The sequence below is a fragment of the Caretta caretta genome, chromosome 6 (assembly GCF_965140235.1).
Source record: "Caretta caretta isolate rCarCar2 chromosome 6, rCarCar1.hap1, whole genome shotgun sequence".
NCBI classification, from domain to species: Eukaryota; Metazoa; Chordata; order Testudines; family Cheloniidae; genus Caretta; species Caretta caretta.
Genome location: NC_134211.1, coordinates 90,007,167 through 90,025,795, shown reverse-complemented (window position 1 = coordinate 90,025,795; position 18,629 = coordinate 90,007,167). Strand labels below are relative to the sequence as shown.

The following is an 18,629-nucleotide window of genomic DNA, read 5'->3' as shown; positions in this document are numbered from 1 at the left end:
GTGGCTTTGCAGGTGCGTGTACAAAGTCCATCCTGCTCTCTATGGATCTTGTGCATTGCTTTGATTCCTTTGGCCTCCCAGAGCAATGCTCAGACGCATCCACCTCTGTAAGTACACCTTATTAATCACCAGTCTTCCCACGATGTCATCCATGACATCTCCAGCTTGACCTACTTGTCCCCAGTCCCAGCAGGCAGTACATCCTTTCCCCACTATGCCAGCACCATCAGAAACAGCCCCCTTTGCTCCTGCACAGAACTGTGTCCTAAACTTTCTCTTCAAAACACACCGTGGAACCCCACCTCCTGCTGGGTTCTGATTCCCCCTGGGCTCAGTCATTCTCGCCAAAGTGTCGCCTCTGCACCCTAACTCCCATCCCACCTGCAGCTGCTGGTCTAAATTCCCCTTTCACACAGGCATGCTCTCCATTGACTACAACAGGCACCCACGTAAGAGCGAAATGTGGCCTGCTTCCTATACTGCCATTGTATTGTTACATACAGTGCCTCCTTCATGGCCTGTACAAATGGCAAGCACTTGTGGAAAACTGCTAGAAAGTATGCTCGCTGGAAATGAACTGTGTATATTAGATGGACCTATGCAAGTAGTTTTCAACCATTCCAGACTACTGTACCCCTTTCAGGAGGCTGATTTGTCTTGTGTACCCCAAGTTTCACCTTGCAAAGTCAGACATAAAAATACAAAAGTGTCACCGCACACAATTACTGAAAACCTGCCGACTTTCTCATTTTTACCATATACTTATAAAATAAATTATGATCCTCCCCCCCAGTTGAAAAACTCTGATATAGTACACAGAGCAGTATAAACTGTCAGTGTGAAATTTTGGTTTGTATTGATTGTGCTAGTGCTTTTCATGTAGCCTGTTCTAAACTAGGCAAATATCTAGATGAGTTGACATACCCGCTGGAAGACCTCTGTGTACCCCCGAGGTACATGGACCCTTGGTTAAGAACCACTGACCTATGGCACCTGTGCCTGTCTCTCTTACCCCCTCAGAGATCAGTCATTACCAGAGAACTGTGATTTAAAGAGCCAGATTCTGATCTCACACTGGTATAAATTAAGTAACTCCATGGACCCCAGGCGAAGTGAACTCTGGATTTACGCTGGTGTCACTGAGATCAGAACGTGGCCCGAGGAGTTTAGGTCGAGATTTGTGGTAAGAACTAGAAGCAGTGAGCAAGCCTGTCCCCAGGAAGAAGGAAGCTTCCTGTTCAATTGGAGCTAGTTAGTAGCAGTGTGAGGTTACAAGTCAGTTTGCATCAGCATGGACTCTACACCCAGCTTCAGCCATCTCCTCTGTTCTTGTCCATTCTCCAGAATCTCTGTTAGTTGGACTAAAATTGGGAGAGTTACTGGCCATAAAGACCTAATCTATATGCACAGCAAACTCACCAGTTGCCTCCTATACCAATGAAGAAACAAGACTAGGGAGGCAGGAATGATAAGAAACAGTACATAGACAAAACCCCACTGAATGCAAAAATAGAGATACAGGGTTAGCTGCTCAGGTCTGCCTGAGCTTTGCTCAACACAGAGCAAAGAAACTGTTTTATGTCACCCATGCAGCTGGCTAAAGGCTGTTTGGTGCAAGTTAGAGCACTATTTAGGGTTGCTCTAACTTCCACCCAGCCACAATGGCCCCCAAGGGATAGTTATGGCAGTTGGGGATTGTTGGTCATGCATCCTTTGCCATAGCAATGCTCCCTAGGCCAGGCAAACAAGACTGGTGGTGCAGAGCCAACTACACTAGGCCTATACTGCCTGGAGATCCCCCTGTGACAGGGGAATTCTCAGGAAGCCAACTAAGCAGCTTTGCACCAGCAGACTGGCATAGAAGCACAACAGTGGGGGGCCAGCAACTGGCTTGCAAGCTAGGGCCCCCAGTTCCCCAATTTTATTTATTTGTTTTACAGTAGAAGGATCATGGCTCTGTTGTCCTGGGCACTGCTTGACAATCAGAAAGATAGAGCCCCGAAGATTATACAGCCTAGGGCCCTGATGCTGCAATTGCTGTGTGGAGAGGTATATATTGGTTTCACCTTGACCAGCTCTCTAATATACAGAGCCCAACTGCATTAATGATACAGCATCTAAGAACTTCCAGCAATATGACTGCATTACCTGTGCTGTTTGCCAGCACAGCCTTCAGAAAGACCCAGCAATGAAAGGTAAATCGCCTCCACTAGATTACGACACTGGGGAACCTTCAGCAATGAGACATGATTGTCTCCGTGCTACTATATTAGGGCCTGGTCCTGAAGGGTGCTGAGCACTCAACTTCCTGACACCACTCCTACTGCTTATGCCCTTGTACTGAAGCATTCAGGAATCTACCGTGATGTGCTGCAGCTGCGTTCGCTCTGCTATACCCTAGCACTGTACCTGGTCACCTCTAGCACAGAGCCACACATGCATTTCCTTCCCATGTATTCCAGCTGCAGGTTGCCATATCCCCTGTGGAAAGTTATTTGATTTGCCCTAGCTGATGTAGTGACATTTGGGTTTTTTTATTTCAGTGATTTGGCAGGGTGAGGTCCCAGAATTTTTTTTTTAAACCCACACACATAATTTGTGGCAAGTGGAGTTCATAATCTGTTAATTTATTATCATTTCTGTCATCCTGGAGGGCCATTAGCAGAGGTAATAAAGGGAGCTGTAATTATAGGATCTAAGGCCACTCCAGACACAGCTGCTGTCACTCCACTTGCCATATTTCATTCTGTGCTGGTGCTATCAGCTTCCTAGTGAAAACAGCACAACGGCTACCTTGGGACAGCCTCTGTTGTTGTCCCTCAAGAGAAGTCTCCTCGTCCCGCAGAAAAGCACATGTAAAAGGTAGATGAAATACAAATGTGATTGACAGAGGGGCTGGGTGGAAGGAGAAAAAAAAAAGGAGAGCCTCATCCAAAGGGCAAGGACTCCAAGCTGGCTGGGGAGGACACTGAGCTAATAATGTTTGCTGAACACTTTTAAATCATGTTTTCATGTTCCTGATTGCAGGAGAGTGGCTTTAAGCTTAATCAGTTTCATTTTGCTGACATTAAAGAATAAGAGTTTGCTCTGGGACCTGGTATCTGAAGTGCAGGCAATCCTGTGCCTTGATTTTAAAAACAGCATTCTAATTTAACACAGGACTGACAGATGTGATCTTTAGTCCTTTCGCCTTGTTCTTAGTGTCTGAGATCCAGGGGCTAGGTTCACGAGGGGGGGCTTAGGCACTTAACTGCCACTTTAGGTTCCAAAGGCTTTGTCTACACTGGCAAGTGAAAGACAAAACTTTTGTTGTTCAGAGGTGTTTAAAAAAACACACACACACCCAAAAGACAAAAGTTTTGTCAATGACAAGTGCTGGTGTGAACAGCGCTTTGTCAGCAGGAGCGCTCTTGTTGCGGGTGGAAGTTTTTTGTCAGCAGCCGTGTCGCTAAAAGCTGCATAGTGTAGACATAGCCTTTAAGTCCAACATTTAGAGCTGCAAAAATTCCTATTCCCAGCAGCTCCTTAACACTGCAGGCACCTAAGTTTCCACTGATAAGGTCCCCATGGCATCTAAATTTCTGCCAGGGCCGTGCGCATGTCCCCAGCTGCTCAAGTGTGGGGGGGCAATGACAACTTAAGTAGTCACTGGAGCAGGGATTTGAACTCTTCCACAAGTGCCCACCCACTGAGTCAGTCTCAAACTCTAACCCTCTATGGAATAAAACCCCAAAACAAAAAGCACAGTCACAAATGGGACAGATCACAGCTATGAAAAGAAACCAGCCAACTCCTCCCCATCCCAGATTTGGTCTGAGAACTAAGAGGTCAATTTGATGTCATAGGCCATCCTGAGGCTGCCATTTTGCCAAATTCATCTGTTTTTTTCCTTAGCCATTGTGAGCAACTGAATGACTGCAAAAATAGTGTGAACTAGAGTTTCAGGTAAGGCATTCTGTGCCTGAAAGCGGGCTGACCTGCAGCTCTGCCAGAGGTAGTATAAAATTACTGCAGTAACAACTGCCAGAGGCTCAAAGAAAATACACAGCAAATGGCTGTCCTACCTTATCAAGGTAGATACCAAATCCTTTGGTGTCTGAAAAGGTTCAAAAGCCAATTGGCCATAAGTCTGGCCATGCAACAGTGGAACTCTCCTTTTCAGACCAAAAGATCCCAAGTGTGGCCATTAAAGGAGCAGAATAGTAGGAAGTGTGCCATGGGGTGTATCCACACTGCAGAAAAAGCCATGTGGCAGCCAGTCTCATAAGGCTTGCACAACGAGGCTAAAAATAGCAGTGTAGGTGTTCCCACTCAGGCTGGAGCTTGGGGGGAAGGGTCTCAGAGCCTGGGCTCCAGCCCAAGCAGGAACGTCTGCAGTGCACGGGAACCCACAGTCTCCTCTGTCCTAGGGGAAGCCTTTATCTACTATGTACTTCCCTTGTGAGCTATCTCTGACATACAATTTCTGGTGACATACCTGCCAATGTCTATCCCTGTACTTGAAGAGAACTCTATTATTTCAAATGAACCACGGTGCCCCACTAAGACAACCTTGCAGACAATTCAAATTTATGGAATGATGTTACGAAAAATATTCCTTCAGGATGCTCTGGTATAGTGCACTCCTAATGTGTGAGCCACGTGCCAGAATGCTGTTGCCTGGATTTGCCAATGGGAGATCAGTTTAACATCATAAACAAGCTGTTTGTAAGAAGGAGTCTGCTGGGCTCTTCCCCTTGGCCCCAGGGCGATTTAAGTATTTTTATACAAAATGGGAAAGCTTCAACAAGAGAATCCCAAGTGGCGGAAGGCATCTCTGGCCAGCCTTGACTTGAGTTAACTACCTCTGAGGGCCTAGCTTAGGCAGCTCCCCCCTTAGCATACTGGCTTCTGTTAATCCCCTTTTTTGCTCCGAACTCTCCCCAGGCCTGGGTGCCTAACTTGAGGCTCTGAATTCTACTGGGTGGCAGGGTGCCTAACGGCTATGCACTGCAAATGCTCAGCCTAAGTGCCCCTTGGGAATCAAGCCTCACATGTCTATGAGCGCAGTTGTGTGGGAACCTGAGCATGCGATCACCCTGATGTGTGAGCTCCTTGGTGTCTGGGGTTCGGGGAGTGCAGACTCAAGGGAACAGACTGCATTGACATGCCCATTTGAGTCAGTCCCCTTCCCCGTGCTCCTGATGTGCTCAGTTTGTTTTAGTCATTTTCTATTTCTGATGGGGGATTAAAATAAAAAGGCTGTATCCTATTTTATATATATTAAAATCTCTTGTATAAAGCTGGACTGAGCCCTCTGACCGACCCAGGAGCTGTGTTGATTGGGTTGCCACACTGGGGTTTTTTTTTTTTTTGCCGGAAAGGGAAATACAGAGAAAACAGAGGAGGTTGCAGGAGTACCCTGTCCTTCTGGAAGAAAAAAACCGCCCCTTTTACAGAGCAGTAGTCACCTTGTGCTTACATCCCCGTTCTAGGAGAGCAGCAGGAGCAGCAGCAAGATGGAAAGTGCATTGGTTCCAAAATGAAATTCAGGGAGGAGTAGCTATTCATCACAGGTGTAAGCAAGAGATCCCTGAGCTACTGTAGGGCATCCCCAGTGCGTAGCAGTGATAATGGCCTGCAACACCTAGGTATTTGGGAACTAATAGCCACAGTGACAGTAATCTGTGAGTAACTGTGTTTGGGTATGTCTGTCTAGCAAAAACAAAAAAACCATGGCAAGGACTCTCAGGGCTGGGTCAACTGACTTGGGCTTGCGCTCAGGAGCTAAATATAGCAGTGTAGACATTTGTGCTGGGGCTGGAGCCCGGGCCCACCTGAGCAGGAACATCTACACTGTTATTTTTAGCCCTGTGGCGTGAGCCTGAATCAGTTCACCTGAGCTCTGAGACTCACTGTTGTAGGGTTTTTAGGCTGTGGAGCCATACCCCAGCTGCATTGTGATAATGCCCTTTCTGTTAATGGAGTTAACCCTGCTGCTGGGTTAATGGAGCAATCCAGGCTGAGATTCCTCAATCAGCAACATAGCCTTGTTTGTGCTGAATCAGCCTCAGGTGGATTCCACAGCTAGCAAGTGGTGTAATCCCTGATACTGAAGATCTCCTTTAAGAAGGGCACCCATGGCATTAACCTCCGCTCAGAAACACTGCCTGCAGAAAGACCTATTTCTTCAAACTCTATAATCAGGGGTGTGGCTCTATGAAACACCTAACTCGTAGGCATCTAGCAAATCACTGGAAGAACAGTGGGAGCCACAAAGCCTGAGTTAGGCCCCTAAGCTCCCTATACAATGAATGGGGGAGAGGTAGGTGCCTAAGAATGGGATCCATAAAAGCCTGCACGCTAGGCAGAGAGCCATGTAAAGTAGTCAGTGGGTGATGCCAGCAAGAGGGGTGTGTCCTAATCCCCACCACCCACCCACATCATGGAGATAGGCATCTAAATCCAGGCTGCAGGCACCTATTTCTGCTTGCAATCCATAGCCAGGACCCGCTGTCTAGAGTCAGATGGTGTCGCCATCTCAGCCATTTCTTGTGAGGAGGAGGTGACAGTGGTGACCTTCCTTACAACCTTTAGCGCAGTGGTTTGGGTACTCACACGGGACATGGGAGATCCATGTTTAATTCCCCCCTCTCTGCCTGATGGGTAGAAGGGATTAGAACAGCAGTTGCACATCTCTCAGGCGAGTACCCTAACCACTGAACTGGAGAGTGTTCCTCACACTCTAGGGCCAATTAATATATTTTTTTAATGAAAGTAGAATGACTTCAACAAGAGAGACCCTCATCAGAATATCCTATATCCCAGTGGTTTGGGCACTCACCTGAGAGATGGGGAAACCCCTGTTCAAAACCCTTCTCATTGGACAGTGCGGGAATTGAACTGGAGTCTCCCACATCCCAGGTGAGTACCCTAACCACTGGATGTAAGGGAGGCCCCCTTGTGATGTTTGGCATGCTCTGAGTACACCTACTGGATTGGGCCCTGGGGGAGATAGGCGGGGGAATGCCTGTCTTCCCCTGTTTGAGGATTTTGCTGGGGTTTAGGCATGAGAGAGGCGTCTGGACCCCTGCCGGATGCAGCAGTGCACATGCCCAGAGGGGCCTAGGGAATTTTTACAGTGGAAACGTAGGTGCCAAGTGAGTTTAGGCGCATATAGAATTGGGTGATAGCTGAGCGGGGATTTTGTGGATCACAGTGTTATCTAAATCTGCACTTCAGGTGCCTAAATCCTTTTGTGGATCTAGGCCCAAGGTACCCACTTCAAACAGCCCAGGAAGTCTTCTCAAGGGGAGCCTCCAACCTTAGAATCCAATGATGACAAATTTTACAGGGAAACAGTCACTTAGAAAAAAGAGGAGCGGCAGCCAAAGAGAGAACAAGGACAAGCTGCAGAAATTAGTCATTGTGTGAGCCAAATGTCTGCTAGGCTAGGACAACTGACCTATAGCAGATATTCCCAAATGATCAGATGGGGTCGAAAATGTTTCATGGAAACATGCTGCATGGCTGAAGCAAGGAACTGATGAACCAAGAAGCGGGATGGGAGAGTGTGAACTTGTACTGAAGCTGGAGTAATATGTGCAAGATTTGGCAGCAGATTAGGTCCAGTAGCTGAGTACAAAATGTTCCTCTGGGCTTGGGGGAAAGAAGGGAGAGGGGATGAGACTGCTGTATCAGATTATTCATGCCGCATGTCTATCTGAAGCAGTCTTCTGCAACGCAGCAAAGTGAGCCCTGGGGACACTTTCTGAAAGCCCTCCCTACTAGCCACTGCACTTTTGCTTTGCAATCAGAACTTCTGTTCAAGGTGCCAGGGCATCTCCCCTTGATACTTTATGTTATGGAGCTTTACATAAGGTCAAGCCGTGGACTCAGAATGCAACTCTTCCAACAGCAGGAATCACATGGGAGCCCCCAATATCTGAATGAGGGAGACGGCCACTCCTTCAGTCCTGGATCTGTTACTGTAGTGCTGATATTCTACATGGACTGCTGCTGCTGTGCTGAACGAAGAGTATGGAAGTCCTGTGAATGCTCCAGTCAGCTTCCTGTCAGAGGTTGATCACATCACAGTCAAAGTGTTCCCAGCCTCCATCAACACAGGAAACAGGAGCTCCAGAGTGGCGCCTTAATCAGTGTCCTGTATGAGTGGGCCTTGCTCTGTGGCTTCGCTCCTTATGGCTAGGAAAGCTTCCCCTTCAGATGGGCAGTGAGCTCCCTATTCTGTGGTGGTGCAGCAAATGTCATGCAAAATCACCGAAGCCTACCACTGTACCACCTAGTCCCAAAGGTTAATCAGCAGGGGTTATTGCTGTACCACTCGGTCACAAGCACTACTGACTGCTGTACAATATCATCTCTAAGGCTACCACATAATCCCAGGACACTACGTGTATATAATAATTAATTTACACAAATTAATACACACTGTATTGGAACTCAATGTTAATGAGGCTTCACCATGAGCAGCTTTCTCTTGAAGTAGATTCAACCCATCAGAGTGCCAAGATAAAGTGATGCTCACAGAGTAAATAATCACCTCCCCTTGTCTTTCACACTAATGCCCCCATCCGTAACTTCCCCTTCATTACCTGGGATGTGCTTTGCCCATCCAATGATCACCACCAGTTCCCTGTCTGCTAAGTCACAGAGGGTTGTCAGTGCTTTGATGTCACTCTCCGGCATAGTGGGGTCAGGCATGGCATAAATCTTCTCTGGCTCAGCCACCAGCAAGTGGGAGACGATCTTAGTCACTGCAAATGTCAAAGGAGAAGTTACTACTGTACCTTTCAGGAGATGGTGTGTATGTAGCAGCTTTCAGACAACACTTAGCAGGATACACAACTGATAGGAGTTCTCGTACCATACGGCCTGCAATTTGGGATCTCAGAAATGTGTTTTGTTCACAGCAGGAGGGAGACTGCACTGTAGTTAAGAGTAGAGTTTTCAAACTTCTTTGGCTGCATATCCCTTTCCAAATAATATAGTCTACCAGATACCCCCATCTGAGATAGGATAATAATAGACCTATGATTAGATTGCCAAGTCTTCCTAAATAAAATGCGTTGTCCGCCATTACAGGACTTTTCTCATGAATCCCCTGATAGAGCCTGCGTACTGCTATGGGTATGTGTACACCAGTTTGAAAAACACTGGTGTAGAGGTTGGAAACTAGAATCTGTGATTCTTCAGTACTGAGCCAACACCTGTAGAAGTCTGAAAAAAGCAGGAGCCCATTTTAAGACATGGCTCAGTTATACCAGGTAGATCCCATGGGGATATGACAGGGTGAGAGAAGCCTAAGATGAATGTGATGGACAAACAACTGTTGGGATTTTGAGAAGTTCAGAAAACAAGTTGGTGACATGGTAGAGAGAGATCAGGGTGTGGGGCTGATTTAGTGGATCTTGGGTGCAGGGAAGACCAGAACATCACTGAAGCTATACAGTTAGTCTCTCTCTCTGAGAAAGCTCTGACTGATGATCCAAAGAATCCCATCATCAACGGGCCACAACCTCAGATGACACTATTCCACCCACACACTATACTCATTGGAAAAAAAATGAATATCTGACAATGGTGATTTGTAATGGAAACAGAAGGGGACAACAACCACACAACATTATTTGTGCATCCATGGCACCAACAGAAAAAGAAGCTGTGCTGGCCTTAAGGAAAACAATAGGAAGCTTGTACATACATGGCTTTTTGGCTGGAGGAGGGATCTGTAAGCTCAGATAAGTACTGCTCTCAGAGTCCAGTCTTCTCTTGTACTTCTGGCGTCCTCCGCGGACTCGATCCAGACGAACCCCTGTGGGTAAGAGAGGAAAGAAACTCATGATCCCCTAGCAGTGTCGTAGTGAATCCTGGAATTTCACTGCTACAGCTTTGTAAGAGAGGAGGCCTGGATATTCTTCCTTACCCAGCAGAACTTCCCTGACCAGGCCACCTGGCCTGTCCACTGAATCCAGCACAGCTGTCCCAACAATGCCAGCTGGGCAGCCTCTTGCTCTGACCACATCACTGGGATAGTTACCTCTCTTGAAAACATTAATGAAGACAAAACCCAACCCACCTCAACTCTTGAATCATCGTCTGTTTGGTAGATAAATTGAGGGCTTCAGATTTCAGTGCTCTCTGGATGATCATGTTTTTAAAAAGGAAGTCTCAGAAATGTCAATCAAACCTGCGCTTATAAAAAAACCCCTTTAGATTGTTCTTAAAAATGAAAAGTTAAATATTCTGTGACCTTTCACTGTCTATATTTGAGGAAAGCTTCCCATAACAAATAGATTATGAAATATGAATAGAACCAAGATCTGTCGAGCAAGGCAACCCGTAACGAAAGTAGAACTAAATATAAACAGAAACAAATGCAACCTCTACCACAGTAAGGCAATAATAAAACTGAACTAGGCAGAAAGCGAAGATTTGTAGCAACAATGCCTCAAATACAATGAGTTAAACAGCAAACAAAGCGTCAAATACAACACCGAAATCACTATACCTATACAAACAGCAACAGCAGGATCAAGCATCGATACAAGAACAGCAGCTGAAATTCTACATCAGTACTAGACTTGAGCAAATGGTGGAAAAATAAGACCATGAATAGTTGTCCAGATTATTAAATAAATTCCTTTCTTGTTGGATCCTTGGTCCTTTGTGTTCAATTTCTATGAAATTGGGGGAATTGAATTTTACATGGACAAACAGCTGTTGAAAGTCAATTGTGAGTATACATGGAAATTGAATTTAAAATTTGCAAATGCAAGTATTCACACCTGTAATATTTGTGTGCTGATTTCATCCAGAGTACAGAAACAACACCATGTGACTTATCTGACCAATCATAATAAGCAACAAATATTTGGTGATCAATCCATACAGTAAAAAATAAAAAAGAGAACGTGATAGATGAATAAATTTTGAACAACACGTACCTTTGAGGAAACTGCAGTCTGCTCACAGATATTTTACAGAAGAAAGAGACTTAATCTGACAAGTAAATTATTCATTTCAGATCAGCACTTTGGTCACTAACCAATACCAACAGCGCGGGAGGAGCTATATGAAAGCCGGGCCAGAAGAAGTGATACCCCTGCCCAATACGAGCCGTCATACCCTGCTGCTAGCCCTACCGTCCCTTACCATGCATGTCTGTACGCACCAGCGCCAACACGCTTAGTGGTACAAATACATCGACACCGGCACGCTCCACAACCGTTCTCCTACAGCACCCCGTATAGAGCTACCCAGGGCTGTTGGCAAAGCCCAACATCAGTGCCCACCTAAGGGCTACGGGGTGGTTTTTAAGCTACAGGCCTGAGTAGTGCGCGAGGGCGAGCCCCGCTGCCGCGCAGTGGCACCTGTGGTACCGATGTAGGAGCACAGTTGTGGGCGAGGCTTCTGCTGACAACAGTGCTGTTCGTGCTGTGTGCCAGGGGTGCCTAGTTATTGCTATTGGTGCTGCTGTTCGTACGCATGTCAAGGCTCTTGGGGCTGCACAAGGAGCTTCCTCTTCACGAAGCACAGCTCTCCAGCGCTGCTTCTTGCACACGAGCCTGGGCGTGGGTAGATAGGTACATTCAATCAGTGCCATCCAATCTGATGGAACAGATTGATTCCCCTGGTATGCCATCCCCACTCCAGGAGCCAGCATTGTAGCGAGAGGAGCCATAGACCCACCTTGCTCCCTTTCAGAGTCCTGCTCCCGTGTGGAGAGAAGCAGAAACGACCAGTCCTTGAAATCCCCAGAGCAAAGGAATTGCTATTGTGAGTTGCCCTTGCATAGCCCAGCATGCAGGAAAGAGAGGGGTAGAGCATGAGATGCGGCTGTTGGGGAGTAGAGGGAACATGGCTGAGTTGGGCTCTGTTACACTTGGTTCTCCACTGGCATCGGACCTTGCCCGAGTGGTATAAGTTAAAGCTGTCTCCCTGCAGATGAGGCTGGGCTGCTAAGAATCAGGATGAGATCAGCTCCATGTCAGCCCCTCTCTGCACCAGGCCCCGCACAGTAGAGAATCAAGCCCTAAAACTATAGTTTAAGTCATCAGTCTGGGCCCTGGAACTACTCATTTTAATTGAGATGTTAGGCCTCTCTCTCCACTGCCTTCTCCTTCATATTGTCATTTACATGAGTGCAGAGGGGCGCAAAGTACGTGTCCCACACAATCACTCTGAGTTGGCAGCATTTTACACCCACTTTGCACAGGTGCAAATGATGACACAAGGGCCCTGATGATGTCTTAGCGGGGAATGGTGGCTGCATAGAGCAGGGTAAAAGACTGATCTTCAGCCACCTGGCCCCAGCAGAAGTTAGAACCACACAGGGCTTACTCTAACTTCCACTGCTGATGTAAAGACCAATGCCTGTAGATGCACAGATATGGTACGGCTCTACTCCACCACATGCCTGCTGCCCACATCACTCCCCACAAATGCCCTGATACATCCCTTCCCTCCTTGTGCATGGGGTGTGGGAGCTGACTGATGTGAGAGGTGGCAGAGCTTTCAACCAGCAGAGAGTTCACTTATATTGCTTTCTTTTAAGGCCACTCTGTGTCATTTACATGGTGCAAACTTATTTGGCACGAAGAGGCCTTCGCGGACTGGAGAATCTTAAGCAAAGTGCAAGGCAGGAGCCAATCAGCCCCAATGAGTTCAAATAGTTGTTTTTCCTGTGAGTTAAGTCAGAGTATTCAGGGGCTCAGGTACCAGTGCTGAGCAGGGGGAGGGAGGCTAGATGGCTTGACAGAGATATGTCAGAAGAAAGCCCAGGAAGTGAAATGTGTGGAGTCAGAGCATACTGAGCGAGTTTGCTGCAACTGGCACATTTTCTAAGCTGGTCACTGATCCAATGAAGAGACCCACTGAACTCACAGAAAGTCGATAGGACCTGGCTTCCATATTACAGGGGCACCTTGGAAAATTTTAGCGGGTGTTTCTTATTTCCCTGCTCAGCACTGAGGAGCCTGGCTGGACAGCTCCTTCTCTGATGTCCCATCAAGTTCCAGGGAGAGAAGAGAAAAAGAAAACAGCAGAATTTGGAGCCTAGGGAGCCTCTAGGGAGACCCAGGAAGAATGGTAGACCTGTGTGAGTACAAACCTGGAGTCCTGTATTAGCCAGGAGACCCCAAGACTGGCTTCTATCCTTTGACTTCTCCATTGAGATAAATGTGTTCAGATTTCAAAAGACAGAAATCCCATGAGGCCTCCACTGCACGCTGTGCTGAATGAGCAGTGCCTCAAGTCAGTCAGTGAGAAAATATGCCTCCCCGGGAAGTGCTGAGTCAGCAACAGAATGGGGAAAAGGCTGTGAAAGTGACAAACATCACGAATATGACTGAATTGCCTGGCCCAAGCAGGGCTTTCTAAATGAAACACAACTTCCCATTCCCTCTCACTAGAGGCTCGCAGCTCCTGTTTCTTCTCTGTGCTGATGGGCAGATATGATATTAAAGGGTGGAATCACCTATCCGCTTAGTAGAGGAAGCTGGGAACCAATCTGCAATTCCCCAGAGTGCACTCTCTGCACATTTTGATGAAGCGAAAGGAAAAAAAACCTGGGGAGGGAGTCACTTTACTTTTACCAAAGAGACATGCAGACAGGCACATCGTCCCCAGCATTTGGCTGGTGGAATGGCTGCACAGGTTGCAGAGGTATTAGGGATCCTCAATCAGATTATAGGGACACAAAGGACTTAAGTGCATTAAAAGAGATAAGAGAGAGAGACAAGGAGATTTACCCTCCATTCCTCCTTCCCTGGCTGAGTGGATATAGGCCTGTTCCTCCAAGGACTTTGGCTTGTTAATTTTGAATGAGACTGTATTTTCCTCCTGTTCCCCATCCAGTGTGACACTCCTTGAGGCAAACGCTTTAAATAAGGTCACAACCATTGTTCTGCCTCAGCAACACAAGCATTAGCCTTAAAGAGACAGTGCGTAGACTGACCCACATGCGAAACATCTCATCCATCTTCCAATCGTTAATCGGAGCGATTTGTAGGCGTGACAAGCAACTAACTGCACGTCAATCCATTTGTTACGTGTCTTATTACTGATCCTGGGAACAGTGTGCAAGATACTGGAGAGACAAGTAACAAGAGAAGTACTCTGCCCCGAAGAGCTTACAGTCTTAACAGTCCCATACAGACACAAAGGCAGCTCAGCTGATAACAAGAGCGCTTACTTTTCTCTTGAACTTTTCACTTCCCTGGTTTTGTTACTTTTCTGTTTGGTTTGTTTATTGTCTGATTTTGTTATTGCCTCTTACAAGGAAGCGGGGAGGGAAGAAGAAGGGTGTTAAAATGGGTTTCCAAGAGAGATGTGAAGAAGGACTGGACGTGTGGTGGGTGGGGTGAGAAAAGCACGGCCAAGCCCGGAGCAGCATGGGTGCAGTCACAGAGAGGCAGTGTCAAGTCCAAAGCAGGATGGGTGGGGCTAGAGAGGCAGTGCCAGGCCCGGAGCAGTCAGATGAGATAAGAATGGGAGAAAGAAACAAAAAGGGAGACAAATTGTGAGCCTGAGTAGAACAAGGAGGGTAAAGGAAGCAAACAGAGATGAGATGAGAGGCACAGACGAGCCAGGACACCAGGCTGTGCAGGGCCTGGAAACATATAGATGGATGTCAATCCGAAATCACATGGTGGTTAAGCATTCTGCTTAATTCCTTTGAGGTTGAATTGCAGGCTGTGACACCTGGTATGCAAATACTTGTGGGAGGCAGCCAAGCCTTTAGTGGACACACCTACGCATGATTTGCTGCCTTCAACCCATCCCAGGATGGGAGCAAGGGAAACTTGTTACCCTCCAGCTGCTCTATGACTTTCCAACTCATTTCACACAGGGGCCACCACAGTCCAGTTCCCAGCAGGACAGATGTACCCATCACAAAATCACCACCAGGACTTGGCACTCACTGGCCCCCATGTTGGCAGCTTCAGCAGAGAGGCATAGACAGAATGGGCTTCAGAATTCCTTCCTCACACCTAGAGGGAGTCCCTCCGCATCAGGTGTGAGGCACATTGGCATGGGAAAGTTTGGGGGGAAGTCTGCTTTTTCTATTCCAGTTTTAGGGCAGGGGCTCCTTCTGACATGGATGCTTTCTGTGCTGAGACTGTAAACAATCCCACAGATCTACTTGTGCAGTAACAAAGGGAAGGGCACACTCCAGTCCTGTCGCCTCTGAAGGGAACACCTGTTGTTAGCCCTGACACGTATACGAGACTCCCTTCTGACCAGCGTCTGCCATGTTTGTCTGACTTTCTTTGATTAGAGGTGTATGTTATTAGTTCCCCTGCCTGCCCTATCCCAAAGGGGGTCCCAGGATGAAGGAAGGTGGAGGCCCTGGACTTGGGTGTTTGCCTGGTCCTTTTCAACCCATCATTCTGCCCTGGTTAGGGCTGTCAGTTTTCTAACCATCCTGTTGGTGCCACTCGTGTTCCAGGAGCTCACGTGAAAAAGTCTGTACCAGTGCCAAGCCTCTGCAGTGCAAGAGCCAATCTGCTGATCTGTTCAAGCTCCCTGCAATTCTCTGCTGTGCCCCCTCAGAGAGACATCTGCCTGACGAGTTCAAGATCACATGTCCCCTCACTGACTTGATAACATCAGGCTTTGGGGTTTTTTTCTTAATGGGAGTAAAATAATTCCAGCGTTTTTTTTAAAAGCTGGACCCACGCCTAGTCCGTCGGAAGTAAAAATAGCCGAGTGTGCAGAGGCAGCAGCACGGGAAATCAGGTTTAGTTTCTCTTTTATATTCTGGGGGCTAAAAATACTCTTAAAAGCTCTGTGAAGCTCAGCCTTGGCCAGTGGGAAATGCAGCCTCGGCCCAATATCAGCTGTCACCCCGAATTACTAGCCTCACATCACTTTCTATAGAGTCCTGTCACATGCTCCCGAACTGATAGTAACAGAGCGACCTATCCCAGCCCGAAGGGCTCACAGCAGAATTTTGCCAAGTGGCTTTGATGGGATGATTGGTACCCAGATTGAAAACGTAATTAAATGGAGCTCTAAGAGAAATGCATAGGCCAGGGAGTGATGCCCTAGTGTTTGCACCACCGCATGGCTGTTCCCTGGATACAGAGGCCAGAAGCTGCTTTCACAGGCTAACTGGAATCAGGTACAGCTTCTACTCCCGTGCACCACTACCATTGGTATTCATACAATGCCATAGCTGTGAGCCCCCCTCCTGGAGGTAGGTACCTATGCCAAATCAGCAGCTTAGGTATCCCATACCCTAGCAGCCGAAAATATCTCTTGCTTTCTCTCTCTCCTGCTCACACTCAATACCTTTCTCGTGCTCGCCCTGCATTTGCATGTACCTCCGGCCGTCCCACCCCCTACTGGTGGTCTGCCTCTGGCCCTCCTGATGTGGTGGCTGGCAGGTGACAGGTGTTAGGCACGCTCTGCACATGCCCATGGGATCAGACCCTGCTGGCAAGATAGGCATTCCCCTGAGTTTGAGAATCTAGGTACGGGGCCACTGTGGCTTTGGCTTGAGTTAAGGCTCCAAGTAGCTCGCTAGCCACTGGGATGGATTTGGCATTTAGGCAAATGTTGACTGGTGGAAGCTTAGCCGCCTGGGGCCTCAGACGCCTACGGGTTTGGCAGCAGCTTTGAAAAGGTCAGTGGCAGCTAATGGTGAACTTAGGCACTAAAGTACCTTTAAAGATCGGGGCCTTAGACACTTGGAAAATAAATGGGACATAGGCTGCCGAGTGTCTGTCACTTTTGAAAATGAGACCTAGTAGGCACTTCTGAAAATTTTATCCAAGTGCCTTTAACTGGCTCAGAGAAGCAGGTATCTAGCATAATCCCACCCCTTTTTGGAGCTCAGTCTTGCTTTCATAAAATGGTTTTAGTTGGCTAACAACATGTAGCCATATGGGCCTGGACATCTCTGCAGAGCTGGGACCTTCACCAGGATGTCAGATGTCTCCTTTCCCAATGTCCATTTTGTCGAAGTACTGAATAGAATCCCCCTGATGTGGGAAAAGCAGATGGGGGGGGGGGGGGGGAGAGGGGGGATGGGAGTTAGATCTATTAAGCTCTCTGAAGTCCCCTAAAATAAATGCCACTTGCAGAGTGCCTGGTGCAGACATGAAGCTCTTTTTCTGAAACAAGAGCTATATACCACTAATGGAAGCGGGACACCAGGTTTGCTGGTGCAATGGTCCAATTCACTCTGGCAGCAGACTAGATACCAAACTAGACAGCTCAATGATACACAGAGTGGGGGAAACCGGACCAGGTAACCTAATAGTCTGTTCAGGTATGCCAGTGGTCTGATCTGTTATGGCAGGAAGCTGACATACCAGACCAGATGGACCAATGATGTGGCTCCAGTATATAAATTCTGTATTCCTACAATGGTAGGTACTCAGGGTGTGGGTGACACAGACATCAAAGTGTTACTGCCCCTGGCTCCTGCTCTAAAGGGCATGGAGTTTGTTTGTTTGTTTGTTTGTTTTTAAGCACAGGGGTATTTTAGAGAAAGAAAAATTGTTTTTCATTCTCTTTCTTCATTTGGATGCTTAGAAAAGTGATATTTCTGGCATGAGCTAGAGGCAGAATACTCTATAAATACAAAACCATTAAATCCCTGCAGCAGCAACCTGATCGGGGCTGCCTTTTAATTTCCTGACATGAGCTGGCCACTAACCCAATTACCCAGAATTCCCAGAGGAGTCCTCATCCTTCCCACGAAGCACCGAGACAGCCCAAGCATATTGCATGGATTCCAGCTGAGCTTTCACTGAAATCAAATATCATTTAGGAAACTCATGGTCTGAAAACAAGGATGGGGGCAGGAGGTGGAGGAGGGAGGTTTCTGGAAACACTTTGCTCTATTGAGAGATTCTGAAACTTAAACAGAAAAGAGACACCCCAGATTCGGTTACTCTGCTGGAAGCAAGCTCTACTGTTTATCCAGCTTTCTGGGGCTTTGTGCAGGGTTATTAAATGGAAGTGGACTGAGATCACTGATGCCTGCCATTTCCCGTTTAGTTACAAGACCACCATATTCTATTCACATCACGAGAGATGTGGGTTGGCCATGGGTGAGAAGTGAATCTATTTCTGTTACAAACACTGGGTGGCACCTGCCATTCCATGCAGCTGGTTGGGTTGGGAACAGCAAAATGGAGGCTAAACCTGAGTAAAGTGCCATTGTCTACAGAACTTCACAGCTCACAGACTGGGTTCACAGAAAGAAGGTCAAGTTGCAAGGAACAGTTGATTGGGGTGAGAGATGAGTTTGATTTCCATTCTTCTCATCACTAAAAGTGAACAGTGACTACTTCCCAAATACATGGACATGGAGAGGCTTGGAGAGCAAAAAGATCGAGTTGGTATAAGGTTGGAAGGTCCTAGGATTGAGACCATTCCCATGGCAGTTGGAAATGTGCTGGGAAGGTATACAGTTAACAGAAAGGATAGTTGGGTCAATTCTGTGGTCATTGTTTACTTCCCATTCAGATTTTATTTCACTACCTGGCCCCACAATGGTGGTACTCAGGTGATGAGTGCACCAGAAAGAGATTAGATTAGGAAGAGAGGAGTCCAAGAGCTTGTGAGATTGGCAACAGAAAGAATTTGGACGCACTGTTGAATTTTAAGGGCTA

General features: G+C 47.2%; 1 protein-coding gene across 3 annotated transcripts in view; it reads right to left on the bottom strand.

Annotated features, from left to right (window-relative positions):
- ESRRB (estrogen related receptor beta) overlaps nucleotides 1–18,629 on the bottom strand; it is a 170,573-nt gene that overhangs the window by 17,898 nt on the left and 134,046 nt on the right. For all 3 annotated transcript variants that reach the window (XM_075129794.1, XM_048855573.2, XM_048855571.2), the window contains 2 exons: nucleotides 9,704–9,814; nucleotides 8,595–8,756 (listed from right to left, as the gene is read on the bottom strand). In XM_075129794.1, the coding sequence (XP_074985895.1) occupies nucleotides 8,595–8,756; nucleotides 9,704–9,814 (273 nt within the window). The remainder of the gene's footprint in view (nucleotides 1–8,594; nucleotides 8,757–9,703; nucleotides 9,815–18,629) is intronic.